The 22,151-nt window shown below is 42.5% G+C and overlaps 1 protein-coding gene across 3 annotated transcripts in view; it reads left to right on the plus strand.

Moving 5' to 3' along the window:
• The window catches only part of Abhd5 (abhydrolase domain containing 5), a 26,034-nt gene continuing 3,883 nt past the window's right edge, over positions 1–22,151 (plus strand). The window contains exons 1-4 of one of the 3 annotated variants that reach the window (XM_021173017.1): positions 1–218; positions 9,914–9,999; positions 12,649–13,021; positions 20,433–20,587. In XM_021173017.1, the coding sequence (XP_021028676.1) occupies positions 166–218; positions 9,914–9,999; positions 12,649–13,021; positions 20,433–20,587 (667 nt within the window). In that variant the 5' untranslated portion in view covers positions 1–165. Of the gene's footprint in view, positions 219–796; positions 835–9,913; positions 10,000–12,648; positions 13,022–20,432; positions 20,588–22,151 lie in introns of those variants that run through there. The other 2 variants (XM_029481792.1, XM_029481791.1) reach the window with 2 other exon arrangements.

Genomic DNA, 22,151 nt, shown 5'->3' on the forward strand with positions numbered 1-22,151 from the left:
GGGACGCCGAGCCTGCGGTGGCGCGGCCGCGCCCTCGGATCGTCCCAGCGGGCGGACGACGCATGCGCGGGCGGTGCGGTCTTAAGGGCGGCCGCGGCCCGGGGCCGCCCAGTCGGCCTGTCAGCCGGCTTCGAGGTGCGTCCCTGCGCTTGCGCGGCGGCGGTGATGAAAGCGATGGCGGCGGAGGAGGAGGTGGACTCGGCGGACGCCGGTGGAGGGTGAGGATCACCCGGGAAGGGGGGGGACGACGTGGGTCTCGTGCGCTCTGGCGACCCCGGGCGGCCAGCCGAGGGAAGGCGCGGGCGCCCGCTTTCTCGACCCGTCGGGGCAGACAGGCCCGGTCAGGGCCGCGGGGCTGCGGGGAGGGAAAGCGGCTGCTGTTGACGGCCGTCCCGGCGATCCCGAGCGCGGCGGAGCTCGGAACTCCGCGCCCGGAGCCGGGCGTCCCCAGGGTGGGAGAAGGCGTCGGACTCGGAGCCTCGCGGGTCAGCCGATCGCCGCCGGTGCGGGAGCGCGGGGCCTGGGGCGCTTGCGTCCCACCTCCCGCTGCCCCGTGCGCTCCCGTGACCCGGCGGTCTGGCTTCATTAGCCATGGCAAACTTTGTGAAAGTTGAAGGGCAGATGCCTAACAGGAAGGAAGCCCTTAAGTTGTTGTTGTTGTTTTGTTTTGTTTTGTTTTGTTTGGAAACCGGGGTCACTCTATGTAGCCCTTGCTGGCCTGGCTGTAGACCAGGCTAGCTTTTCAACTCTGCAGAGACCCAATCCTTTTGCCTCAGCTGTCCAGTGCTGAGATCACATGTGTGAACCACCACACCCAACTTCTTCATAGACATAGTAAGTTATTCTTTTTTGTTTTTCATATGTCATGCCCTTGTGAGTAGAACAATGCTTGGTGGAAAAATTAAATTACTATGAAAGTTATTTCACTGATTCTCAAAAGGCTACTTATTTTATATGGACGGGACTATACATCTCCTTCATAAATTAAGTATTTTGACAGTTGTACTTCAGCTATTTGGAGACATTTGTATGGGAAAGATAACCATAGGGTAAATAGATTATGGTAATGTGAAAGTAAGTATTTTGGAAAGATGTTAGGGGAGGAATATTTTTGAAATGCTAGAAACTACACTCTTCAAGTTTTGTTTAAGTGATAATTAACAAGTGACGCTCACTGTTTTGGTCTGTTGTTGAACTTCCTAGTTATATTGACATGAAATACAGAGTGTCATGTGGTACAACTAGGACCTGGTAGCTTGTGTTTCTATTAAATTTGTCAGGTCGTTTTCTGGCTCTGAGAATTCTAACTTGTGGGCCCTTTTGGTCTTGATACTGTGAGGCTCAGGAATCCATAGCACAACGGTGAGAGTGACATGGCTCTGATGATGGCTGGAGGTCACTCAGGGCAAGACTGGCTACAGTCCCTAGACAGAGGTAGACCTCTCTAGTATTTTTGGCAGGACTCTTGAGCAGTGCTGGATAACCAAGCAAACAGAGAGAAGGCTAGGTTCTTGCTGGGTGCTCCCCCAGTGCGGTCATGATAATCCTAGAGTCTCCCCTGTGTGTAGATCTGACCACTCCCATTTTCATTTGGAACCGCCACTACGATGAAGCAGAGCTAACTGGAACCTGCCCCTTCAGGTGTCTGCATTCAGCTTTAAGGCGTTTCCCTCATATTTCTGCTACTTCTCAATGGGATTGGGATTCGTGGGATATTTGCCTGCCGTTTTGAGTTAAGTTCTTCAAGACATTTGGGCTCAGATGATGCCATAATTTGGGTCTGGTCTGAATGTCCTAAGAGACTTCGCATGTTGGCATTTGATCCTCATTGAGAAGAACTGAGCAGAACGCCAGTGTGATGATAGTCCCTAGAGGCAAGGCTTTGGGGTCAGTCAGTAGAACCAAGCCGTGGTGACTGAACCCTTGTGGTTTTCTGAGAAGAGGAGGAGAATTCAGTGTATGCACAGTGTTCTCAGCTCCCTGTGTCTTGCCTAACCCCGATATCCTATGCTACCCTGGGATTTTACCAGGAAAAGTCTGACACCAGAAGTAGTCCTATTTTGTACCTCCAGAAGTATGATGAAAACACCTCATTTCTTTACAGATGGGGAGATGATATTGATAAAGCAAGCGATTATCAGCTGTCATCCTACAGCATTTTGGAGCATATAATTCCTTCCCTTCGTGGCTCTTGGTGGAGACAAGTTTACTGGGAAGCTTTCAAAATCCTATCCCTTTCAGTTGCAATACAGTGGAGAAAGCCAAATATAATAAGAATAGGGTAGATTTCTGCAGATAGATTTCTGCTATCCCAGAGAATTACACAGTGGTGGAGTTTGGGGGAAAGCCATCACAGAAATTCACCACTGCAGAGTAGACCAAGAAACAGGTGGTTTTCAGGGCATGCTGGAGCTGATCTGTACTGGCAAACCATTGCTGAGTTTTCAGGAATTTTACCACACCAGCATCCTGAAACCAGCCACAGTGGGAATATTTACACCATGGGAAATCAGCAGATTCTATTAAAGAAGACCGGATTTCTCTCTACTGCCTCAGTTGATTTGCCAGCATCCTGCTGGATATATGTTAGTCTCTTGTATAGTCCTGTGCTTTGGCGATTAAAGACTGAACTTCTTTATCTTACCTCATAAAAACCTGCTAAGATCTAGACATTTCTTCCTGATGCTATTGCTCTGTAATCCTTGCCCCAAGACTTTTTCAAAATCTTAAAATTCTTCAATGCTAATCCCAGTGCCAATGCCCTTACTTATTCACACACACTATTGACTTTTTCACACATCACACACACACACACACACACACAGTGACCTCATGTGACCACTGCACCACTGAGCTACACTCCCAGTCCTCTTCAGTGTTCAATACTACACTGAAACTCTTATTAGACAGCTAACTCATATTTACTCTCGTAACTGAGACCAGTAGTTAGTTTTATTAGGATCTATTCTTTTAACTATTTTCTAAATACAAGAATTCCGCACGAGTTTATTATAGCCTTTTTAATGTTTGTAATTTATGAACAGTTCTTGAACTGTCTTTTCTTTGAGGACTGAGATCTCATTCTCTTCTGGGCTGGAGTATAATTGTACTGTTTGTTTCTGCCAGTTGTTTGTATCTACTTTTTCACATTTAACATGTAACACGTTTAGACCATACCTTGCTTACGTCTTCCTTCCCTTAAACAGTGTAAAGTGTACAGCTCGGCCCTCGACTCGTCTCATTGTTTGAAGACAGTTGCATTCTTCTGGTTATTCACTCTTATAACTGGCTTCTATCAAATCTGTTCCCTTTATTGTCTCTGGATAACAAATCAATTATCAAGTCGCCATAGAGTCTAACAACCTGCCCTTTCTTGTCCCACTGTTACTCTGGAGCCACCTAGTTCAAAACATTCACACTCTTTCTCGGGGGGTTTGTAAGGTTGCTAACACACATTGTACACAGCTCATTCTATTACTTCCTTTATCCAAGAGGAATGTTCTTCTCACACAGTGGCTTTATAGTTATGGTTTGTTCCAAGTCCAGCTGCAAAGCCATTTGGAATCTGAGTGGCTTCTACTTAGCTTTGGGATTTTTATTTCTTTTCTGTGCACCTGACTCAAACTCTGAAAAGCCATATTTTCATGCTTCCTAAACACATTCCTTGCTTCCCTGCCAGTCATCGTGGTTTGTTTCCCTTCATTTCTGTAACCCAAGACTGATTGTTTCCTTCTTTCTCTAAGGTCATGGTATTTTGTATGTTTGTTGATGCATGCATATGTATGTATATATGCATGTGTGCATGTGTTGCATGTGGAAGCCAGATGAGGAAGGGCATCCAGTGCCTCCCTCTGTTATTCTCTGCCTTACTCTTGAGACACAGGGTCTCTCACTGAACCTGAAGCTTGCTGTTCTGGCTCACCAGGCTCCTGGGATCTGCTCCCAGGCTTTGGGTTGCAGGCATGCTAGGACATGTTTCCTCGCATGGGCTCTAGGATCTGAACTCAGGTCCTCGTGTTTGCACAGCCAGTGTTTTATCTGTTCAGTGATCTCAGCCCCCCATGGTATTTCTTAAAAAGTGTTTTGAAGTTGTACCCTTGAACTTTTGATTTTTCTGCCTCCACTTCCCAAATGCCAGGACTGCAGGCGTGTGGCACCACAATCAGCTCTAATGTTCCTTTGTCTCACTTAGATACTATTTAACAATGTACGTATTTATATATTTATTGTGTCAGCTCAGAACAAGGCTTTTGTTTACTGAAATGTTTGGCAGAGTCCAAAGGGGCTTTATAAATGGCAATCCTTGGTAATTTCTTACTACACTTTCAGCCATTATAAACATGTGCTGACATGAACACTGAGCTTGCAAACCTAGTAGTTAATTATTCACACCTTAGGGGTGTGGCTTATTTTCATAATATTCAGAAATGTTTGTATTTGAATAGGACAATTAGAATCACACACCTAAATTTTCCTGGGATATTGGAAACAGGATTCGATTTCTTGACCTTAGATGAACCAACCCATGCCCCTCTCTGTTCCTGCACTGCAGAGTAGGTCTGCAATCACAGACCAGCAAATGCAGATGTCAATCCTGTGACAAAAAAACAAAGCTGATAAAATCAGGGTGGGCCACACAATCAAAACATGTGCTTCGGGATTCAAAGATGTGAGCCATAGTATTTAACACTCATCTGGAAGCTTTATGAACTTTTGAAGCAGCCTTGGGTAATTGTTAGGTTTTTATGTTAAACGTAACACCCTTGATTGAGCTACAGAAAATGTGGATAAGCTCCTTTTAGAACCGACTTAAGGATATACTGCTCCAGCTGTAGAGCAGTGAGTGTGCGTGCTCACGTGCAACTACTTCCCGTGTGCTTAAGTCCTTTCCTGTGTGAGGGAAGGTAGGAAATGCCATAGAGAGGTTAGGTGGGTATGTGTATGCTTGTGGGTATGTAAACTCTTGCTTTTATAAGACAGTGTAATTCTATGTAGCCTAGACTGGTCTCAAAATCTCAATTTTTTCTGCTTCAGTCTCCTGAGTGCTGGCATTACAGGCCTGAGTCACACCACTCAGCTTTTAAAAGATTCTAAATTAACACATGGGTGTATTAGAGGGCAAGTGCTGTCATGGATGTAGTGGCCAGTGAGAATCTGAATCGTTTGAGTTTCATATATCTAAAAATATATTCATCACTCAAATTGTACTTATATGTGACATATTCTTTCCCCCTCTTTCACAAAAATAGGGTTTTAAATTTCTGTTTCCAAGAAAGGAGGCCTTTAGTTGTGTTGGCGTTCCAATTTGAAACTGTTTAATTCTTCTTTGATTGAAGAATTATGTTAGAGGAGTATGTATACCACCTCTAATTTGTGTATTTCTTTTGAAAAAACCCAAAGCTTCATGGTTTCTTTAAATAAGATGCAATTCTTTGTTTAGATTACTTAACAGAGAACAATAGTAAGCACACTTTCTGGGCTTCATTATATCAGTAGAAGGATGGCTACTATTTTAAGCAAAATTGTAACATAATGAAATCCTCTTTACTTATAACCTAATTAGAAATGTTACGTTAAGTGCCCAAAAGAGTGTGTGGAAATTGGCCAGGCTTCTGTATATTTTCTTCAGGATACTTTGAAATCTCTTTCACCATTTCACAATATTTATAGATTGTGCAATTCAGGTTTAGTAACACTATAGATAGTCAAATGTCTCAGAGAACAGAACAGGAATTACCAGGAACTTAAGTGTTCACGGCATGAGGAACAAATCCATTGCTAGTGATAGTTACACAAAATTAGGTAGAAAGTTCAGGGGGACATGCAGGATAATTAAAATCAAACTTTTTTTTTTGTAAAATATGTTAATCACAACTACTTGGCTTTCCTAAGAGTTATCACTTTTAGTGTGGTTTTCTAAAACTTTCCTCACTAATTTTGCTTCCACTTGGGTGGTTATAGATGTAGATCAAGAATCTTAATTATTTTCTTTTTAAAATTAGATGTTTCGGGGCTTGTATCTTCTTTAGCAAGAAGGTCAGTGCCCAGGTCACAGGGCTTTTAGAGAAAATCTTATGGCACACACTGGCAAGCCTTCCCAGTGTTGTGTGTGTTTACTTTGGGAAAGTTACAATCTTTGCAGTGAATGGCTTTTCTTTGTATTACAGTTGATACTTCCAACCTCCTCTGACATCAGCCCTTGGCGATGGCTAATAGTGCTTACTGGTTATTGCTTAAATAGGTCATACTTTTCTTTTTTTCCAAAGCTGTGTGGAGACAGCTATCTCTGTTTACTGGTCTACAGATAGACCTTGTGGATTTTTACCTTGAATCTGTGACCTCAGAAGAATGGCTCTGAGTCTGTCAGGCTTAGTTCCAGTCTCCACATGCTAAACCCAGGGAATGCCAGACAACTGGATGGCCTCAGAGACCCAGTGGATAGACAGAGTCTCCTTGGAGATGTAGTTAAGTTACCTGGCAGACAGAAGAGAGGATTAACCAAGGAATAACAGAGATAGCAAGAAAGTGTGAGGACTTCTGAAGGGTAGACAGACATTGCTTTTCACTCTATAGGTGTTCATGGGAGCTGGTGCATGTTTAGTGCCCTGCCTTAAAGAAACAGAATTAGAAGTCAGCTTCCATTCTTCATCTTACCAGAAATCTGATAAAAGCAAACCTGGACAGAAATTCTGTTTGGACTTAGGGGAAATGCTTTCTTCACAATTCTATTAGGAATGATTTTTTTTTTTTAATTTCAAATATGCTATAGAAAAAACTCACTTGTAAAAAATAGCCCTGCATTGATGAAAAGGTAACTATAAAAATAAGAGCTTTGTTGCCCCTTCATTTTTAGTGTAACCCACCTGGTACAAATACTAAATTGAGGGGCAAAAAAATCATGGTGAATTCCAGCCTTGAAAGGTTGTTTGTGTAGCCAGGTGTGGTAGTTCTTACCTGCAGTCCCACCACCGGGGTGATGGAGGCAAATGAATCAAACATTTGAGGTCATTCCCAGCTGCTTAGCAATACAAGCTTGGATTTCCTGAGAACCTGTCTCACAAAAAAAAGTTTGCTTTGTGGAGTGGTGAGTCAGTGGAGGAAGACCTCTGCCTGTATTGGAGTCTGCTTCATAACTTTTAAAATTCTAATCCTTGTACAAAGAAAGTTTCAGTCTAAAAAATTTTTTTAATGGTTGAACCAAATACTGCATCTGTGATTTCTTTGTCCCAACTTATTTATGTCATTTGGAGCAATGGTAAATTATACTTCACTTTATTCCAGGTTTTTTTTTTTTTTTTGTACTGACCCCTGGCAAATAAACTGTGCTATGATCTGAAGGATATCTGTTTAAGAAAAGTGATGGAAAGTGGTGAGATTCAGTTATAAAAAACTTCCTGTTCATAATTCTATGATCAAATAAAGGCATAATGCTCGGTCAAAGAAAAAAGAGCTTCAGTTTAATGATGATTTAAAAACAAACAAAACCACATTACCTTCTTTTATGAATATTAAAAAATTGTTAATTAATTTAAAAAGTAGCTTAAGCCTTATCATTTCCTAGTTAGTTTGTAGATAGATATGCATACTCAGGAGTGGACTGGTACTAACGTCGTCTTAGCTCAACAGTTGATCAGTGTAGCACTGAGGGGTGCCCATGGTCTTCCTGTCTTGTCAGTGCATAAGTATGAAACTGGCATTTTAATGCAGGCCATTATATATTAAACTATATGAAACCAACCAGATGTATCTGCTAATATTCTCCTATTTTCTTTCTATTTGTGCATACACACACACACACACACACACACACACACACACATACAGATACTACTGAACCTACTGGGAAATTTTGTCTAAAGAAAGTTAACTGTAGAAATAAAGGGATTGACTCATATTAAAGAGTGTAGCTACTAAGCCATCATGCTTCCATTCACATAGCCACATGCTCAGGACTCTTGCCTGGATTCTCTTCCTTGTGTCAATATTAAGCTATTTTTTGTTTTGAAGGTTCAGACCCTTGCCTGGCCCATGTACTTCGTTGTTACAGAACCTGAGGCACACTTGTTAGGCCGGTGACTGTCACCTCTAGTTCCCAGTCACAGCTCTCATGCTCACTTGCCTACCAGCCAGTTGGTGTATTTAGTACTGGATATAAGTCAGCTTTTGAGATGGATTTAACTTTTGGTGTATTCACTATGCAGTAGACAGATAAACATGTAGAAAAAAATAGCCACTGACTACAGTAACTGTATCTGTAGCAAGAACCAACCACACCTCTGCGCCCTGGCATCAGGAATAGTTTTTCTGAAAAAGTGAGGCATTAAGACCAAAGGAAGAGCTATGTGACCCTTGGAGATATTCAGTCTAAAGTTCTGAGAGGGGTGAGGCAAAGCAAGAGGAAAGCTGGGTAGGAGCAGACGGGACAGTTTGTAAAGTCCCTGCCTCACAGGACCCAGGAGTATGGGCTATGTGTAGACAATAGGCAATTTCTCAGGCATTTTGAGGGAGGTGATCTCCTGTAGACAACAGGGATTTGGGGGTCTTTCAGAATTGAACTTAAAGTTTCTACTTCTGTTACTAACTGTATGCCCTTTATCCTGGTGTGAACCAAACTTCAGCTTTCACATCTGTGAACTGGGCCTAATTTGGACCAAGATTACCCCAAATTGTAAGTGTCCTAATCATTCATCCGACATTAGTTACTAAGTACCTGCTATAGAGAAATGCATTTTACAGGAACTGTAGGAGAGCCTGTGAAATTTAGAAAAAGCCAAAGGCTGAGTGAGCAAGCCTCCCTCCCCAAGCAGCTTGCTTCTCTACGCACACCAGCTTTTTTTCTCTTGTTGCTTGTTTTACTCTATTTGAAGTACAAGAATCAACCCCAGGGCCTCCAGCATGCTAGACTAATGATCACCACGAACTGTACCCAGCCCCTATTTGACTGTAGTGTGTTCTCTCTCAGGATGGTGGTACTGAGGCAAAACACCAGGAATCTTTATTACACCTTCTAACCACTGTTCAAATTTAGCTTGTTTCAGTTTTAAATATATTCTTTGGCTAAATCTTCATGTCTTGGTCCGTCTTGCCAGTGCTTTGGTTCAGGCCCTTAACCTTCATATGGAATTGATCACTTTTCAAATTCATTCTTCATTCCTCAGGAGTGTCTCACTACCATTACTGAATCCTAGCCAGCTGCAGATGGCTGATGAACTCTGTATTGCAGGAAATTACTGCAGTAAGGTTTTGGTCTGCTGGTTGGCCTAAAGCTGAAAGTTCACCGACCTTGTAGGTGACTCCTAGGAAGTCTCGGTCATGGCCTCTCCACATCATCTATTGTCTCAGACCTGCTCTCCCTGTTGAGACAGGCTGTGTCATTCCTCTCAGGTGCAGTTTATCAGTGCCAAGGCTGTTCTGTCAGTTAATTGCTGCTCTAGGCAGGCTGTGCACAGGCCAGCAGCTCGTTGCACTTTTTTCATGATGTCTAAAGTGTTTTTTCTTTTTCTTTTTCTTTTTTTTTTTAATGAGAATTTTTAATAGCAGTTTTCTTCTCATTTTAAGCCTGCTGTTCAGGTGAGGTGAAGCAATTCATACGTAGTCTTTAACTTTTTGCCCTTCTACCTGTTAAGAGATGGCCTTATTTTGCCAGTGGTGTCCTTCCCTCCTTCCCTACCTCCCTCCCTTTCTTAATTTTTAGCCTTTCTGTGATTATTTGGAATTTGACTATCCTAGAGGATGAGGTAGCCTTTGTTTCTTACCTGTAGGTACCGGTGCCTGTCCCATTGACCTGTGCCACCTGTAGCTTGCCCTCACGGGTGGTGGACCTCACGGGTGGTGGGGTTCTCTGAGGCTTTTCCAGGATATAGTAGCTGAGAGCATGACCTTACTTATTTGCATTTTGTTTTTGGTGTTTTAGGTCAGGATGGCTGACAGGGTGGCTTCCTACCTGGTGTCCCACATCTACATCACACCTTAAAGAAGCTGAAGAGAAAATGTTAAAATGTAAGGTTTTCCTCTTGTAAGTTTCTTCAGCTATTTACTAAAATAGACCAACCATAGTGCTTTGTCCTGGAACTGAAGATGAGATCCTGTGGTGTGATAGCTGCGGACAAAGAGCTTTCTTGCTCTTCTGTTTCGGCATGTGGCATGGGGTGAGGGTGGGGCAGTGATTGTCAGTGTTTTGGGTCTGAGATCCCTGTTAAACTCTTAAAAGTAGTAAGGATCCTGAGGAGTATTGTTTATGGAGTATAATTATTGATATTTATTAGTAGAATTAAATTTGAATTGAAAATTTTTGTTGTTTTGAAAATAATAGTAATAAACTATTCTATGTTAAAGTAATATATTTGTAAAAACATTGCCTATTTCCCCAAAAATATAATTAGAGGAGTGACATTGTTTTCAGGAGCGCAGATCTCTGTAATGAGCTGTATTCGTATATTTGTTTCTGTGTACTCACTTGTCATGCGACTTGGAAACCATCACTATAACACTCAGGAATGAGAGTAGAAGGGTAAATGGGTGGAGGGGCAGGGAAGGGAAGTCTGATGGCTCAGACCATGCATTGTGATGGCTCACACCATGTATTGTTGTGGCTCAGACCACAACCAGAGTTCAGCCTCAGCACTCATACCAGATGAATGACAACCACTTGTGACTTCAGCTCCAGAGGATCTGATACCTTGTCCTCCATGGGCACCTGCACACATGTGTGTGCATGAGTGTGCTCATGTTTACCCACATAATTAAACATTAAAATACTTTTATTTTATTTTATTTATTTATTTGTTTATTTTTGGTTTTTCGAGACAGGGTTTCTCTGTATATCCCTGGCTGTCCTGGAACTCACTCTGTAGACCAGGCTGGCCTCGAACTCAGAAATCCTTCTGCCTCTGCCTCTCAAGTGCTGGGATTAAAGGCATACGCTACCACGCCTGGCCTAAAATATTTTTAAAAGAATGGCAAATAAAGCTTTAATACTCTGAAAGACTCCCCTGATATGCCCAAACTATATACGTAAGAGCGGATTCTGAGTGCTCCAGAGTCTTATTAATGCACATATTCTAGACTGGAACGAGCTCTTGGACAAGTCAGCTTGCCCAGCTTACCCTTCCTTAACTATGAAGTGAGTGTAGGCCACTCCTTTGCATTCCTTTTGACTGTACTGTTCTTTAAATCCACGTTCACATTGGCACGGGAGCCTGCTGTTTTCTCTTGTGAGCACTGAAATTGATCCAAACTTCTGGTATTTATTGTACAGTTTTCTTCTGCTGGTAGAATCTACAGGAATTGGTAAAGCAAAGGCTCCCTATCTGTTATTATTTAATGTGTTTATGCTGATGTCTGTGTACACCTGTTTATCACCCTCTTTACTTTCTCTTTTGTACATTTGGCAGTTTCAGAGTAAGTAACCATAACTGGTTCCATTATTAGCAATGGTTGGTTAGTCCTTTTGTATGGGTTTTAACTCAAAAATGAATTTCTATGTACCTGGATAATATTGCTATATATAAAACTATTGAAATTTTCACTGTAATTTGCCTAACCACAAAAAAGCTTTTGTTAGGTTTATTAAAATTGCCAGATGCCTAACATGTGTACTAATGTCTAAGAATTGGCCTTGCTCTGATGTCAGACATGAACATAAGTGATTGAACACTGAGATGAGCTCTCTTGTAGGTGATACAGATAATTTTAATGGGAATTTCTCAGGCCTATTTCAAAAGCTGAAGAGATTTGGCTTCTTGCACATCCTAGATCACCTCCTTTTCTAAGTGAGGGAACTTCTTCCCAGATAAGGGCAGGGCATCAGTTAAAACCCAAGTGAATGCTGCCTTTCTATGCACAGTGTGCTTAGATGGACAGTGGCACTGTGCACATAGGCCCTAAGGTTAGTTCTAGTCTGTCTTGCACATGAATATGCACAGATAATTAAAGACACTCCTAGAGTAGCTATTTAGTTAATAATTAAATATAAGTCAATTTTAGTTTTATCTTTGGTTAATTTGTGGGGTTTAAAGTATTTAGTTATATGGGATTTTGAACAGAAGTGTTTTGATCTACAGAACTGTATTATTTTTATTTTCTGGTCAATTGCTTGAACTCAGGTTGCTCCATGGTGAGGTGTTCATGTCATACTCTGTGATCCATCTTTTCCACTAAGCTTTAAAGTGACCTAACTCTCCAGCTGTGCGTTTACTGTAGATATGTCTAATCCTTCTCCAGGTTCCTGATAACTTTCCATGATCCTTTCAAGTTTGACCTCAGTCTCAGATGCTAATCTGTCAAGTGTTCTGCAAATTCAAGATACTATTCTTTTGTTATTGTCTACAAAGCTAGAGACCTTAAATAATGGGTCCCCTAAGTTCTGCAGTTGTAGGCATGTAATACTCTCAATATGCTAGAGTGGAAGAAGTCAGGAGGTCACATGACTTCCAAAGACTCTAACCACAGATACTGAGGCTTGTCTAAGGTACGTCTTCCCACATAGTTATAAAACATAGTCATTTAAGGTTGCTTGCTTCAGTTAGGCATAGGCTCCTTTAGAGGCTGACATAATAGCTAAAGTAACAGGACCAACGGTTATTCACTGTTTTTGCCCTGAGAGCACTCAAGCAGTGGAACTGAGCAGAGTCCCTCTGTCTTCACCAGGTGTCCCCTGCACTTACAAGAAAGAGCCTGTGCGCATATCCAATGGAAACAGAATATGGACGCTGATGTTCTCTCACAACATTTCTAGTAAGACGCCACTTGTCCTCCTTCATGGTTTTGGAGGAGGTCTTGGACTTTGGGCCCTGAATTTTGAAGATCTAAGCACCGATAGGCCTGTCTATGCCTTTGACCTATTGGGCTTCGGAAGAAGTAGTAGACCTAGGTTTGACAGTGATGCGGAAGAAGTGGAGAATCAGTTTGTGGAATCCATTGAAGAGTGGAGATGTGCGCTCAGGTTGGACAAAATGATCTTGCTTGGACACAACCTGGGAGGGTTCTTGGCTGCCGCTTACTCACTGAAGTACCCATCAAGGTAAGTGTCAGCAGCAGAGGGGAGGCCACCCAAGTGTTAGTCTGTGGCTCCCGTTCTTGGTGGTTACCGATGAGCCTCACAAGATAGACCAATGCCACAACTGGTAACCACTTTTGAAGCTAAAAGAATGAAATCAGATTTTCTTGTCACATGTACTGTATGTTGATAAGCTTGACAAAGGACGTTATATTTGTTATTTGTTGTTATACAAAGTCTAATATATGTTTTTTTGAGACAGTCTCACTGTGTAGCTCTGATTGGCTTAGAACTCAATATGAAGACCATGAATGGCCTCCAATTCACAGAGATCTGCCTGTCTCTGTGTCCCTAATGCTGGGATTAAGGGCATGTAAACCTCACCTGGCCTAATGTATAACTTTAAGCCACTTTAAGTAAAAATCCCATGGTGTTACTGCGTATTTTCACGATTACAGTCGAACCTTCATCCATCAGGCTTTTCTAGACTTTTCACTAAATTATAGTTAAGTTATAATGGGAAGCAGGCTAGATCTCTGTGACTGAACAAATATATGCTCTGAAATTTATCTTCATAGTACACCTTCCGTGGTTCTTGACTGTATTATTCCCTAGACTTTTTCATTACAGACCCTTTAAAGAAATAATGGTTTTTGAGACAGGATCTTGCTGTATACTAGGCTGACCTGTGACTCACTATGTAACCCATGTTGACTCAAGCTTGAACCTCCTGCTCTTTTCTCCCTGAGTGGTATTTTAGATTTTCCCACTGTACTCAGCAAGAACTACTTTTCAGTCCTTGGATTAGTGGGTGTTTTGCTTTAGAATATTTTTACTATTTTTTTTTGTACTGTTTCCTATGATGTTGCTGTTTTATCAGGAGTCACATATATGTCCAAAGCAAATAGAAGAATAAGTTAGCTTTGTTTTGAGCCTTCTTTTTACAGAAGAGAATAATATCAGCGTTTTTGTGTTGCTGATGTATTTTTTTCCATTGAACTGTGTTTTAAATCTAGAATTACAGAGATCTTGGACATTGAGGATTGTGGGTGAGGCATGGGACGGCCATTTTTAGAGTGTCTGAACCCACCATGAGGCCACCCTGTTGCACAGCTGCAGGCATGTGGTCTGTACAGCATTGGACACATCCTACAGTATGCTGTGTTTTATCTCTGCCACAGCCCTCATAGTGAGAATTTTGGTTTCTTTAAAAAAACATAGAAATACTATTAAGAATGTGGTTTTTCATTTTAATCATGTGTGTGATATGGGGCTGCTTCAGATTGTTCACAGCAGCTGACACAGTGATTTGACCCATGTTCTAGCAGGGGCATGATTTTGCCAGCTGCAGATAGTTTTGTGATACTGGAATTCTGGGGACATTTCAGAGGGTAGATAAATGCTCAGATCCCCGAGAGGTAGGGGGCTGCTGGTTGGTTATTAGTTGGTTGTGGTTTGTTAAGTAGCTGTGTGCAAGGAGGAAACAAGAAGAAATTAGATATCCTGAATGTGAAGATAGAACTTGCCCCAGTCAACAGGGAGTAGTCTTTACAGTAATGCTGGCCCCATCTCAACCCCTGACTTTATCCAGGGATCTTTTCCCTTTCCTCCCTGTCCTTGTTTTCTCTCTTACCTAGTGTTTGGGGTTGAGAGGACAGAGAAGGATGGAAGAGAAAAGAACTGACAAAGTAGCAAAGGCCAGCCGCAGCCTCTTTTCTCCACAGATTTGGTGTGTTTCACCCTTTGTACTGGAGGTTTCTGGTGGATTCAAAGTTCCTTATATGTTTGACAGTGATAGTCTTGTCAACCAGACCTGTTCACGAAACAAAACAAAAAACCAATAAAACCCATTACACTTCCTTTTCTTAGTAGGCATTTTAAGGCTAGTCTGTGATTACATCATACTCATAGTGACAAAACTTAGTGATATTTGTTGGAAAGAGAAGAAAAACATAGTTAGGTCAACAGCTGTTTGTAGGATTGACTCCCTTGGTTTTTGCAGCCACTGTTATGCTCTGTGTTATGTGTCATGGCATCTCTGGATGAGGCTGTGGGCATCACGCTCTACACTGTAACTGTTAACCCTTAGAGCTGGCTGCTGACTAGAAGAGTTGGTGAACGTTTCCTGGGCAGTATGACCTGCTCTGAAGAGGGAGAGCTTGGTGAAAGCTTAAGAACCTTGAGTGGGAGAGAGGAGAGCAGCGCCCCACCCCGCCCCGCCCCGCCCCGCCCCGCCCCATGGAGCTGTTGAGAGATGTTGTGATATTTGTGCCTAGTGCTGGAGATGAAGCACTGTGGGAACGAGAACTACAGAACAGTGGTCACAGTGGATGGGAGGATGCACAGACTGCCTAGTGTGTCTCAGTTCCTCCTCTTCCTGTCAGAAGGTTGTACTCTACAGTGTCAAATACTCAAGACTATACTCTGGTTCTTTTTTTCCCTTTCTAGCTTAATGTTATTTTATTTGGGTTTGGTTTTATTTTGAGATGGGGTCTGTATATAGTTCTGGCTGTCCTGGAACTCACTCTGTAGACCAGACTGGCCTCAAAATCAGAGATACCCCTACCTGCCTTGGCTTCTGAGTGCTGGGATTAAAGGTCTTTTCTTTGCCTGTTTGGGTATGACAAATACAGTTTCTTAAATTTTTTTTTTTTTTAAGGAAAAGAATGCAGTTTTTAAAAAGTGTAAGAAAAAGCATGGGAGTAGCAGTGACCACAGCATTTCATCTGAGGGGCTGAGTGACTCGGTCCCCCCATTCCTATCTGAGTCTTGTATGGGCTGTCTCATTCCTTATTTTTGAGGTGCAGCTTGAAAAGATTGGAAAAACCCCAGTTAAATGTGTCTGCTTATGAGCCATTCTCAGAGAAAACAAAACCTGTCTGTTTGGTTGGTTGGTTTTGGTGCATTAGGTCAGTGTAAGTGGTGCATTTCTAAGGGCCCTGTCTGTCCATATTTTACAGCCTTACTTGTGGCAGTGGTCTGTGTCCCCCATACTCTGCCAGTTGGTGAAAGCTATGTACTATGCTTCCTCACAGTGAAGCCCGGTCTTCCATTGAAATACCGGCGATGTGCAAGGGGGTCAGTGGTGCACACCTTTAATTCCAGCACTCCGGAGGCAGAGGCAGGAGGATCTCTATGAGTTCAAGGCCAGCCTGGTCTACAGAGTGAGTTCCAGGATAGCTAAAGCTACATAGAGAGATCCTGTCTGGAAAAAAAACCAGATAAACAACAAACAAACAATCAAAAAAAAAGGTGAGGAATGAAATGTAGTAGTACATCTCCTAGACTGTTGACATTTAGTGACTGTGTTTGGTGTGTGTTTTTTTTTTTGGGGGGGGGCACATTTTGTTTAAATTTTTCCTCTTTAACATATCTGAAGAGGCTTTGAGCTGCATTTTTTTTAGATGGTATTAAAACTCATCATACCTTGTTGGTATGTCAGATACATGCCCAGATGTGCTGTGTAGAGGAGGGGACGTGGCTCAGGACCATGTGTGCACGAGGCTTATGGTCTACCAGGAGTGGCTCAGCAGCTGGGATGAGTGCTCTGGTGAGGAGGTGGGTAGTGCTGTGAGAACCCGACCTGCTCTGGTCCAGTGATGATCTAACCAAACATCTCCTGAGCTGAGATCTAAAAGAGGAAACTGGGTAGCTGGAGATTATTATAGGCAATGAGGCATACATTACCAAGGCCCTGTGCTAGGCAGGACCTGGGATGTTTAGGAAACAGCCAATGGGGAAAGAAGTTGTGAACTGGTTAGTAGGTGACTCCAACTGAAACCACAGCTCCTTGTTCCTTCCCACACAGCAACCTCAATTCTCAATGTTTTACAACAGTGTGATGAGTGGAGATGCCTCCTATAATTTCATTAGTAGATTAATATTCAGTCACAAATAGTAGAACTGCTTGCTGCTTGAAGAGCCTTGAGCTTCTTCCCCATATGGAGAGCACAGCAAGCCAATGTTGGTAGCCAAGGCACTTGCCCCTTCCTCTTAGCTGGATCTTTCTTTTATATTTCCTTCCTTTGCAAGGAAGTATCTGTTTTATAGGTATTTGCTATACTAAAGATCACATGATAAAAACTTAGAATGTGGTTCATGAGGTACAAGCCTGCTGTCTTAGCACTTGGGAGATGCAGGCAGGGTAAGGGCAAAAATTGGAGGTCACTTTGGAGCACATAGATCCTGTCTCAGAAAAGAAGCAAGTAGAAAGGAGCAGCAAAGAAATCCATTGTAGGTTATGCCAGAGGGGGTTATTACTGTCTCCACTGTAAGAGACTGGGGATAATATTATCTGAATAAGTGCCCACTGCTCTTGCCTGACTGCTTCCTGACAATGCAGACCTGGGCTGAGCAGCTCCTGGATGCTCTTAAGAGCAGCAGCGTTTGTACTTGACTGTTTCCAGGCTGTCCCTTTCTCCCCAGTGGTGTGGCACTAACAGGAAATACCCGGAGCTGCCTCCAGTCTGAGAATGCTCCTTTGTCTAGTTTAGAGTTCTCTTCCTGCTCATCTTCCTTGTTCCTTCCTTGCTTCAAAATGCTATGGATTTCCTGCTGCATTTTAGTTCTGGGATGGATGGTTCCGGTTATGTCATCCCAGCTGGCAGTTGACTGAGTCTTATAAAGTCAAGTGTGTAAAGTCATCTGCTCATTTAGACAAAGCACCGTCTCACCCCAGTCTGTTAGTGAGGGTGGGACCCACTGCTTTGCCTTTAAAGGTGTAAGCTGTTCATTGCTGCAGACTCAAGCAAACTCTGGGGACTCCTGTTGAGAAGAACGCCTGTTTCAAGACTGACGGGATGTCCTCTTATTTCCGCTCTTCTGGCCCTGCACTCGCTGTTCCTGTCGTTTAATCGCTGTCCGGTTCTTGAGAAAGATGTCTGATAGGATGGCTTAGGTGTGCTGTCTCCTCAGACTCATTCCTTACCTACATGTGACCTGACAGTCCTGTCAGGGTGGGGCTGGTATACTAGCTCATATCTGTTATCTTAGCTCTCCGGAGGTTGAGAGGCAGGGGAGCACTACAAATCTACACATAGTGTCTCCGGGCGTGGTGGCGCACGCCTTTAATCCCAGCACTCGGGAGGCAGAGGCAGGCGGATTTCTGAGTTCGAGGCCAGCCTGGTCTACAAAGTGAGTGCCAGGACAGCCAGGGCTACAGAGAAACCCTGTCTTGAAAAACCAAAAAAAAAAAAAACAAAACAAAACCAAAAAAAACATAGTGTCTCCTAAGAAAATAAACAAGATCACAATTTAAAGTCCTTCTCTGTATCCTCTGGGGAATAGATTATACTATGACAGCAGTGCTTAGTGGATGCTTAACTTTGGTAGCCACCAAGTGCTTTGCATGGTCTATTGTATTCAAAATGAAATACAATGGCTTACAATGAAAAACAAGGAAATTATTTTGTGAGGTCTTTTACATGTAGCTAACATGGATGCAGCCTAACTGCGTTTCTGATGTTGGAGGCTTTGAAAATTTATTTTCAAGCTTTTTTGCTATACATCTTGTGAAGAATTTATGTATGTGTGTGGGCAATGCTCATGCTTGTTGTATTTTTCAGTTCCAAATAATACATTTAATTGAAAATAAATCACATTGGCTCTTGATCCTCTGTAATGACTTCTTTATGAGCAGCTGCATGATCCAGGGCCATCTGGGCAACCAGCGCACTCCTCACTAGACTAAGATGGTACTTTCAAACATTTGGATATTTTTACTTAGGACCAATACCAGACCTGCATCTGCCACCTTCGCCATTCTGGGTCCCAAAGACAGGCTTGAACAACACTGGGTCAGTTTACTACTTTTCAAAAACAACAACAACAACAACAAAAGAGGTTCTTCATCCTAGTTCAGGGTACTTTGCACAATATATTAAGCTGACATTTCCCAGAGGGATGATATTTTGAAAATTAAGCAAGGCAAGTAAAAACAGCTTACCTCCAGCACAGTGGGGTTTTTAGATAAAGAGTTCATTTTCTTTGTTTAGGATGTATGAATATTGCTAGCTGCTTCCTTCCATGAGTGATGTTTTCAGTAAGGTGACCATTCCACCAATTCTACTCCTACCTCTGGCATGTCTTTCCCACTCCCTGAATTTAAAGGAGTCTTCCATTTTGTTTTAAGAAAAAATGTATTTCTGATCTTTTTCTTGCACACTAAAGTATTTTTAAACTCTTGGGTTTGAAAACACACTAAGTAAGTACATCTGCCTGTGCCATTTAACTCCCTCAAATCCATAGTTCTATCTCCCAAATGGTTTCAGGGCTACAGTTAGAGACCAGTGCTGAGTTGGCAAACTAAAATGTACTCTTGCATTGCTGTGGTGCTCTCAGGAATGAAGCCTACCCTGTAGGTTGTTGTCCTCTGTGAGCATACTAGAGTGGGAAATGAGGCTCAGCCTTCCTTGGCATTAACAACCGTAGCTCGCTGGTGCGTGTCCACTGTCTCAGCGTCCTTCCATCTGTGAGGAGAGGTTAGACTAAGTTTTCTCCACATTCCTGAGCTCTGTTCTCCGGAACTATGTTTTAAAGCTTTCTGTTTGAAAAAAAGAAATTCCAAGTAAGAATTGTTACTCATCCTTACATGTGCTGACAAAAATAATAAAGCATTTTTATGTAAGGAATAAAACTATGCGGACAGTTTTCAGTTGCTTTACTACTGTTCTGGTTACGGCTGGGGAGGCCATCAGAAAAATTGTCATCTCACTCGGGGTTAGCCTGGCGTCAGGCGACTGTATTGCATACAGTTGAAACTTTCTTGTATCGGGGAGTATGGAAAGGAGTGTATGGCTAGTTGTATCATGGGGTCATGGGTGTCTGGCTTGTGTATCGTGGTGTCATGAATATATGGAAAGGAATGTATGGCTAGTGTATCATGGGGTCATGGGTGGAGGAGAGAGACATATTCCTTTTTACCAATTCTAGGCTCCTAAACTCAAACATATTTTCTTAGCCCAGGCTATATTACTGTCATGGTTGTGGGGAAATCCTAACTTGCCTTAAAATTTTACAATTTTCATAGGAAATTAACTGCTGTGGTATTTGAGGCCATTTCCTGAGTTTAAAGTTGATCTCTCATCTTTGCTGTCAGCCTTGAGATGTATAGAGCACTGCATTCTTGTGAGTGGTCGGTGGTGTCACCTGCAGAACACCCCTTCCTCCTCTCCTTTCTCTTTTCAGGAAACACATATTCTACATTGGTGTCTCTTTTGCTACCAAAACTTATATATAACCAAAGCCTTCTTTTTACCAGAACCCCCCCAAATCCTTCCAGTCTTAAGGGTTGACACAACAAAAGCATGATTTTGCCTGATTGACACTTAGTCTTCCCTTAAGGGCCTCAGTCTACCTTGAGTTTGTTTACTGTTAGCCCTTTGCAGATAAAGAGTGAATTTACCGAGTGAGCTTAAATCTGTTTTTTCCTTAACAGGGTTAGTCACCTCATTTTAGTAGAGCCATGGGGTTTTCCTGAGCGACCAGATCTTGCTGATCAAGAGAGACCAATTCCAGTTTGGATCAGGGCCCTAGGGGCCGCATTGACTCCCTTTAACCCCTTGGCTGGCCTCAGGATTGCAGGACCTTTTGGTGAGTGTTCATATCCTGGGAAAAAACAGTGTTTATAGATACTAGAGGAGTGAGGGCTTTCTCCACTTAGGTTTGGACAGGCCTGCATCCCCCACCAAAGCCATTGTCAGCTCAAAGTACCTCCCTAACATTACAGAGCAACAGCATAATACACTGTAGAGCCTTTGTGCATGGCTGCTTAAGTGGATCACTGTTACTTCCTATTAGCACAAAAGAGTCTGGTCCACATGTCATCTCAAGAAACCATCAAGATTCAAAATACAATTTTTACTGAACACCTATTGCTTCTCTGCTGTCCTGAGTTGAAGCAGCATAAACTAGGGATCACTGTGTTTCCTGCTCACCAATTGTTAGCCAAGTCCTAACAAATCAGAGCTCTTAGTTGTCCTCCTACTCCCTTACCACGTGTCAAGCTGAATAACAAGGCAGAGCCAGTCACTGTCCCTGAGAGGGAGCTTTTACATTGTAAAGCATTACAGATAATTATCAATAGAGACAGAGGGAAATGCTGGGGATAAGGTAGATCCGTCTGGGTACCCTAAAACCCAAGCAAACGCAGTGTCTGACTCGGGCAAGAACAAAGCACGCTGGCCTCTGGTGATCACTTGAGGGTGTGTGGTTCCTCATGAGAGTTAAGAAGAAGATTCTAAAGCCTACGTGATGGGCTGTGGTGCTGACCCACGTCCCCATACTCAGATTTCCTCTTTCCTCCTCTATGCCCGTTTGATGGAAAGTAAAACCATCCTTTGCATGAACATTTTGGAACTCTGGATGATTTATTTACTCTGAGTATTTACTTATTTTGAGTGTTAGTGTTTAGACTCTCAGTCTTACCATAGCCACAGGCATTTCCTTCCCTTATGGCCTCAGAGGATGATGGTCTGAGCTCCCATTTTGTCTCCATAAAACTTGTATAAGTTGTGAGTGTTTTTAGCAATACATAACTGAATATCTGATAAATGGCTTAAACCAAGGGGCCCCTTACTAGTTCCTTAACGCAAAGTCTGAGGCAGAGGTGGCTCTAGCATGTCTAGTAGCTTTCTTGGTGATGTTGGTTCTGCTTCTAAACCTCTGATGATGACAATCCTCAACTTGTAGCCCCAACTGGCCTGGAACCCAAAATGTAGATCAGGACAACCTCAAACTCACAGAGATCCACCTGTCTTTGTCTTCTGAGTGGTAGGATTAAAGGTGTAGACCACCATCCTGGCCTATGTTTGTGATCCCTTTAATAGTCTGGAGTCCTAGAACAAACACTTGTGCCAGCAAGAGGCCTCTGCTCTTCTTCCTGTTTCCCTAAGGCCTTGTTCCCATCAGTTTGAGTTTCCCAAACAAGTTCTGAGTTTATCTTAGAAAAAAATTATATATCCCAGTGTTCTTACCTAGACTTTAACATATTGTTATTATGGGGGAGAAAAGAATACAAGCTAATAAGATGATATTATGTTTAAGCTGCTCTATTCAATGACCTCATTTAAAAATTTATTCTACAATAACAAGTTCTAGGAAATTAACATATTTTGAGCTTGTAAAGCACACCTGTAAGCCAATGTAGCATTCCCTT

This window comes from Mus caroli, chromosome 9, assembly GCF_900094665.2.
Source record: "Mus caroli chromosome 9, CAROLI_EIJ_v1.1, whole genome shotgun sequence".
In the NCBI taxonomy this organism is placed as follows: Eukaryota; Metazoa; Chordata; class Mammalia; order Rodentia; family Muridae; genus Mus; species Mus caroli.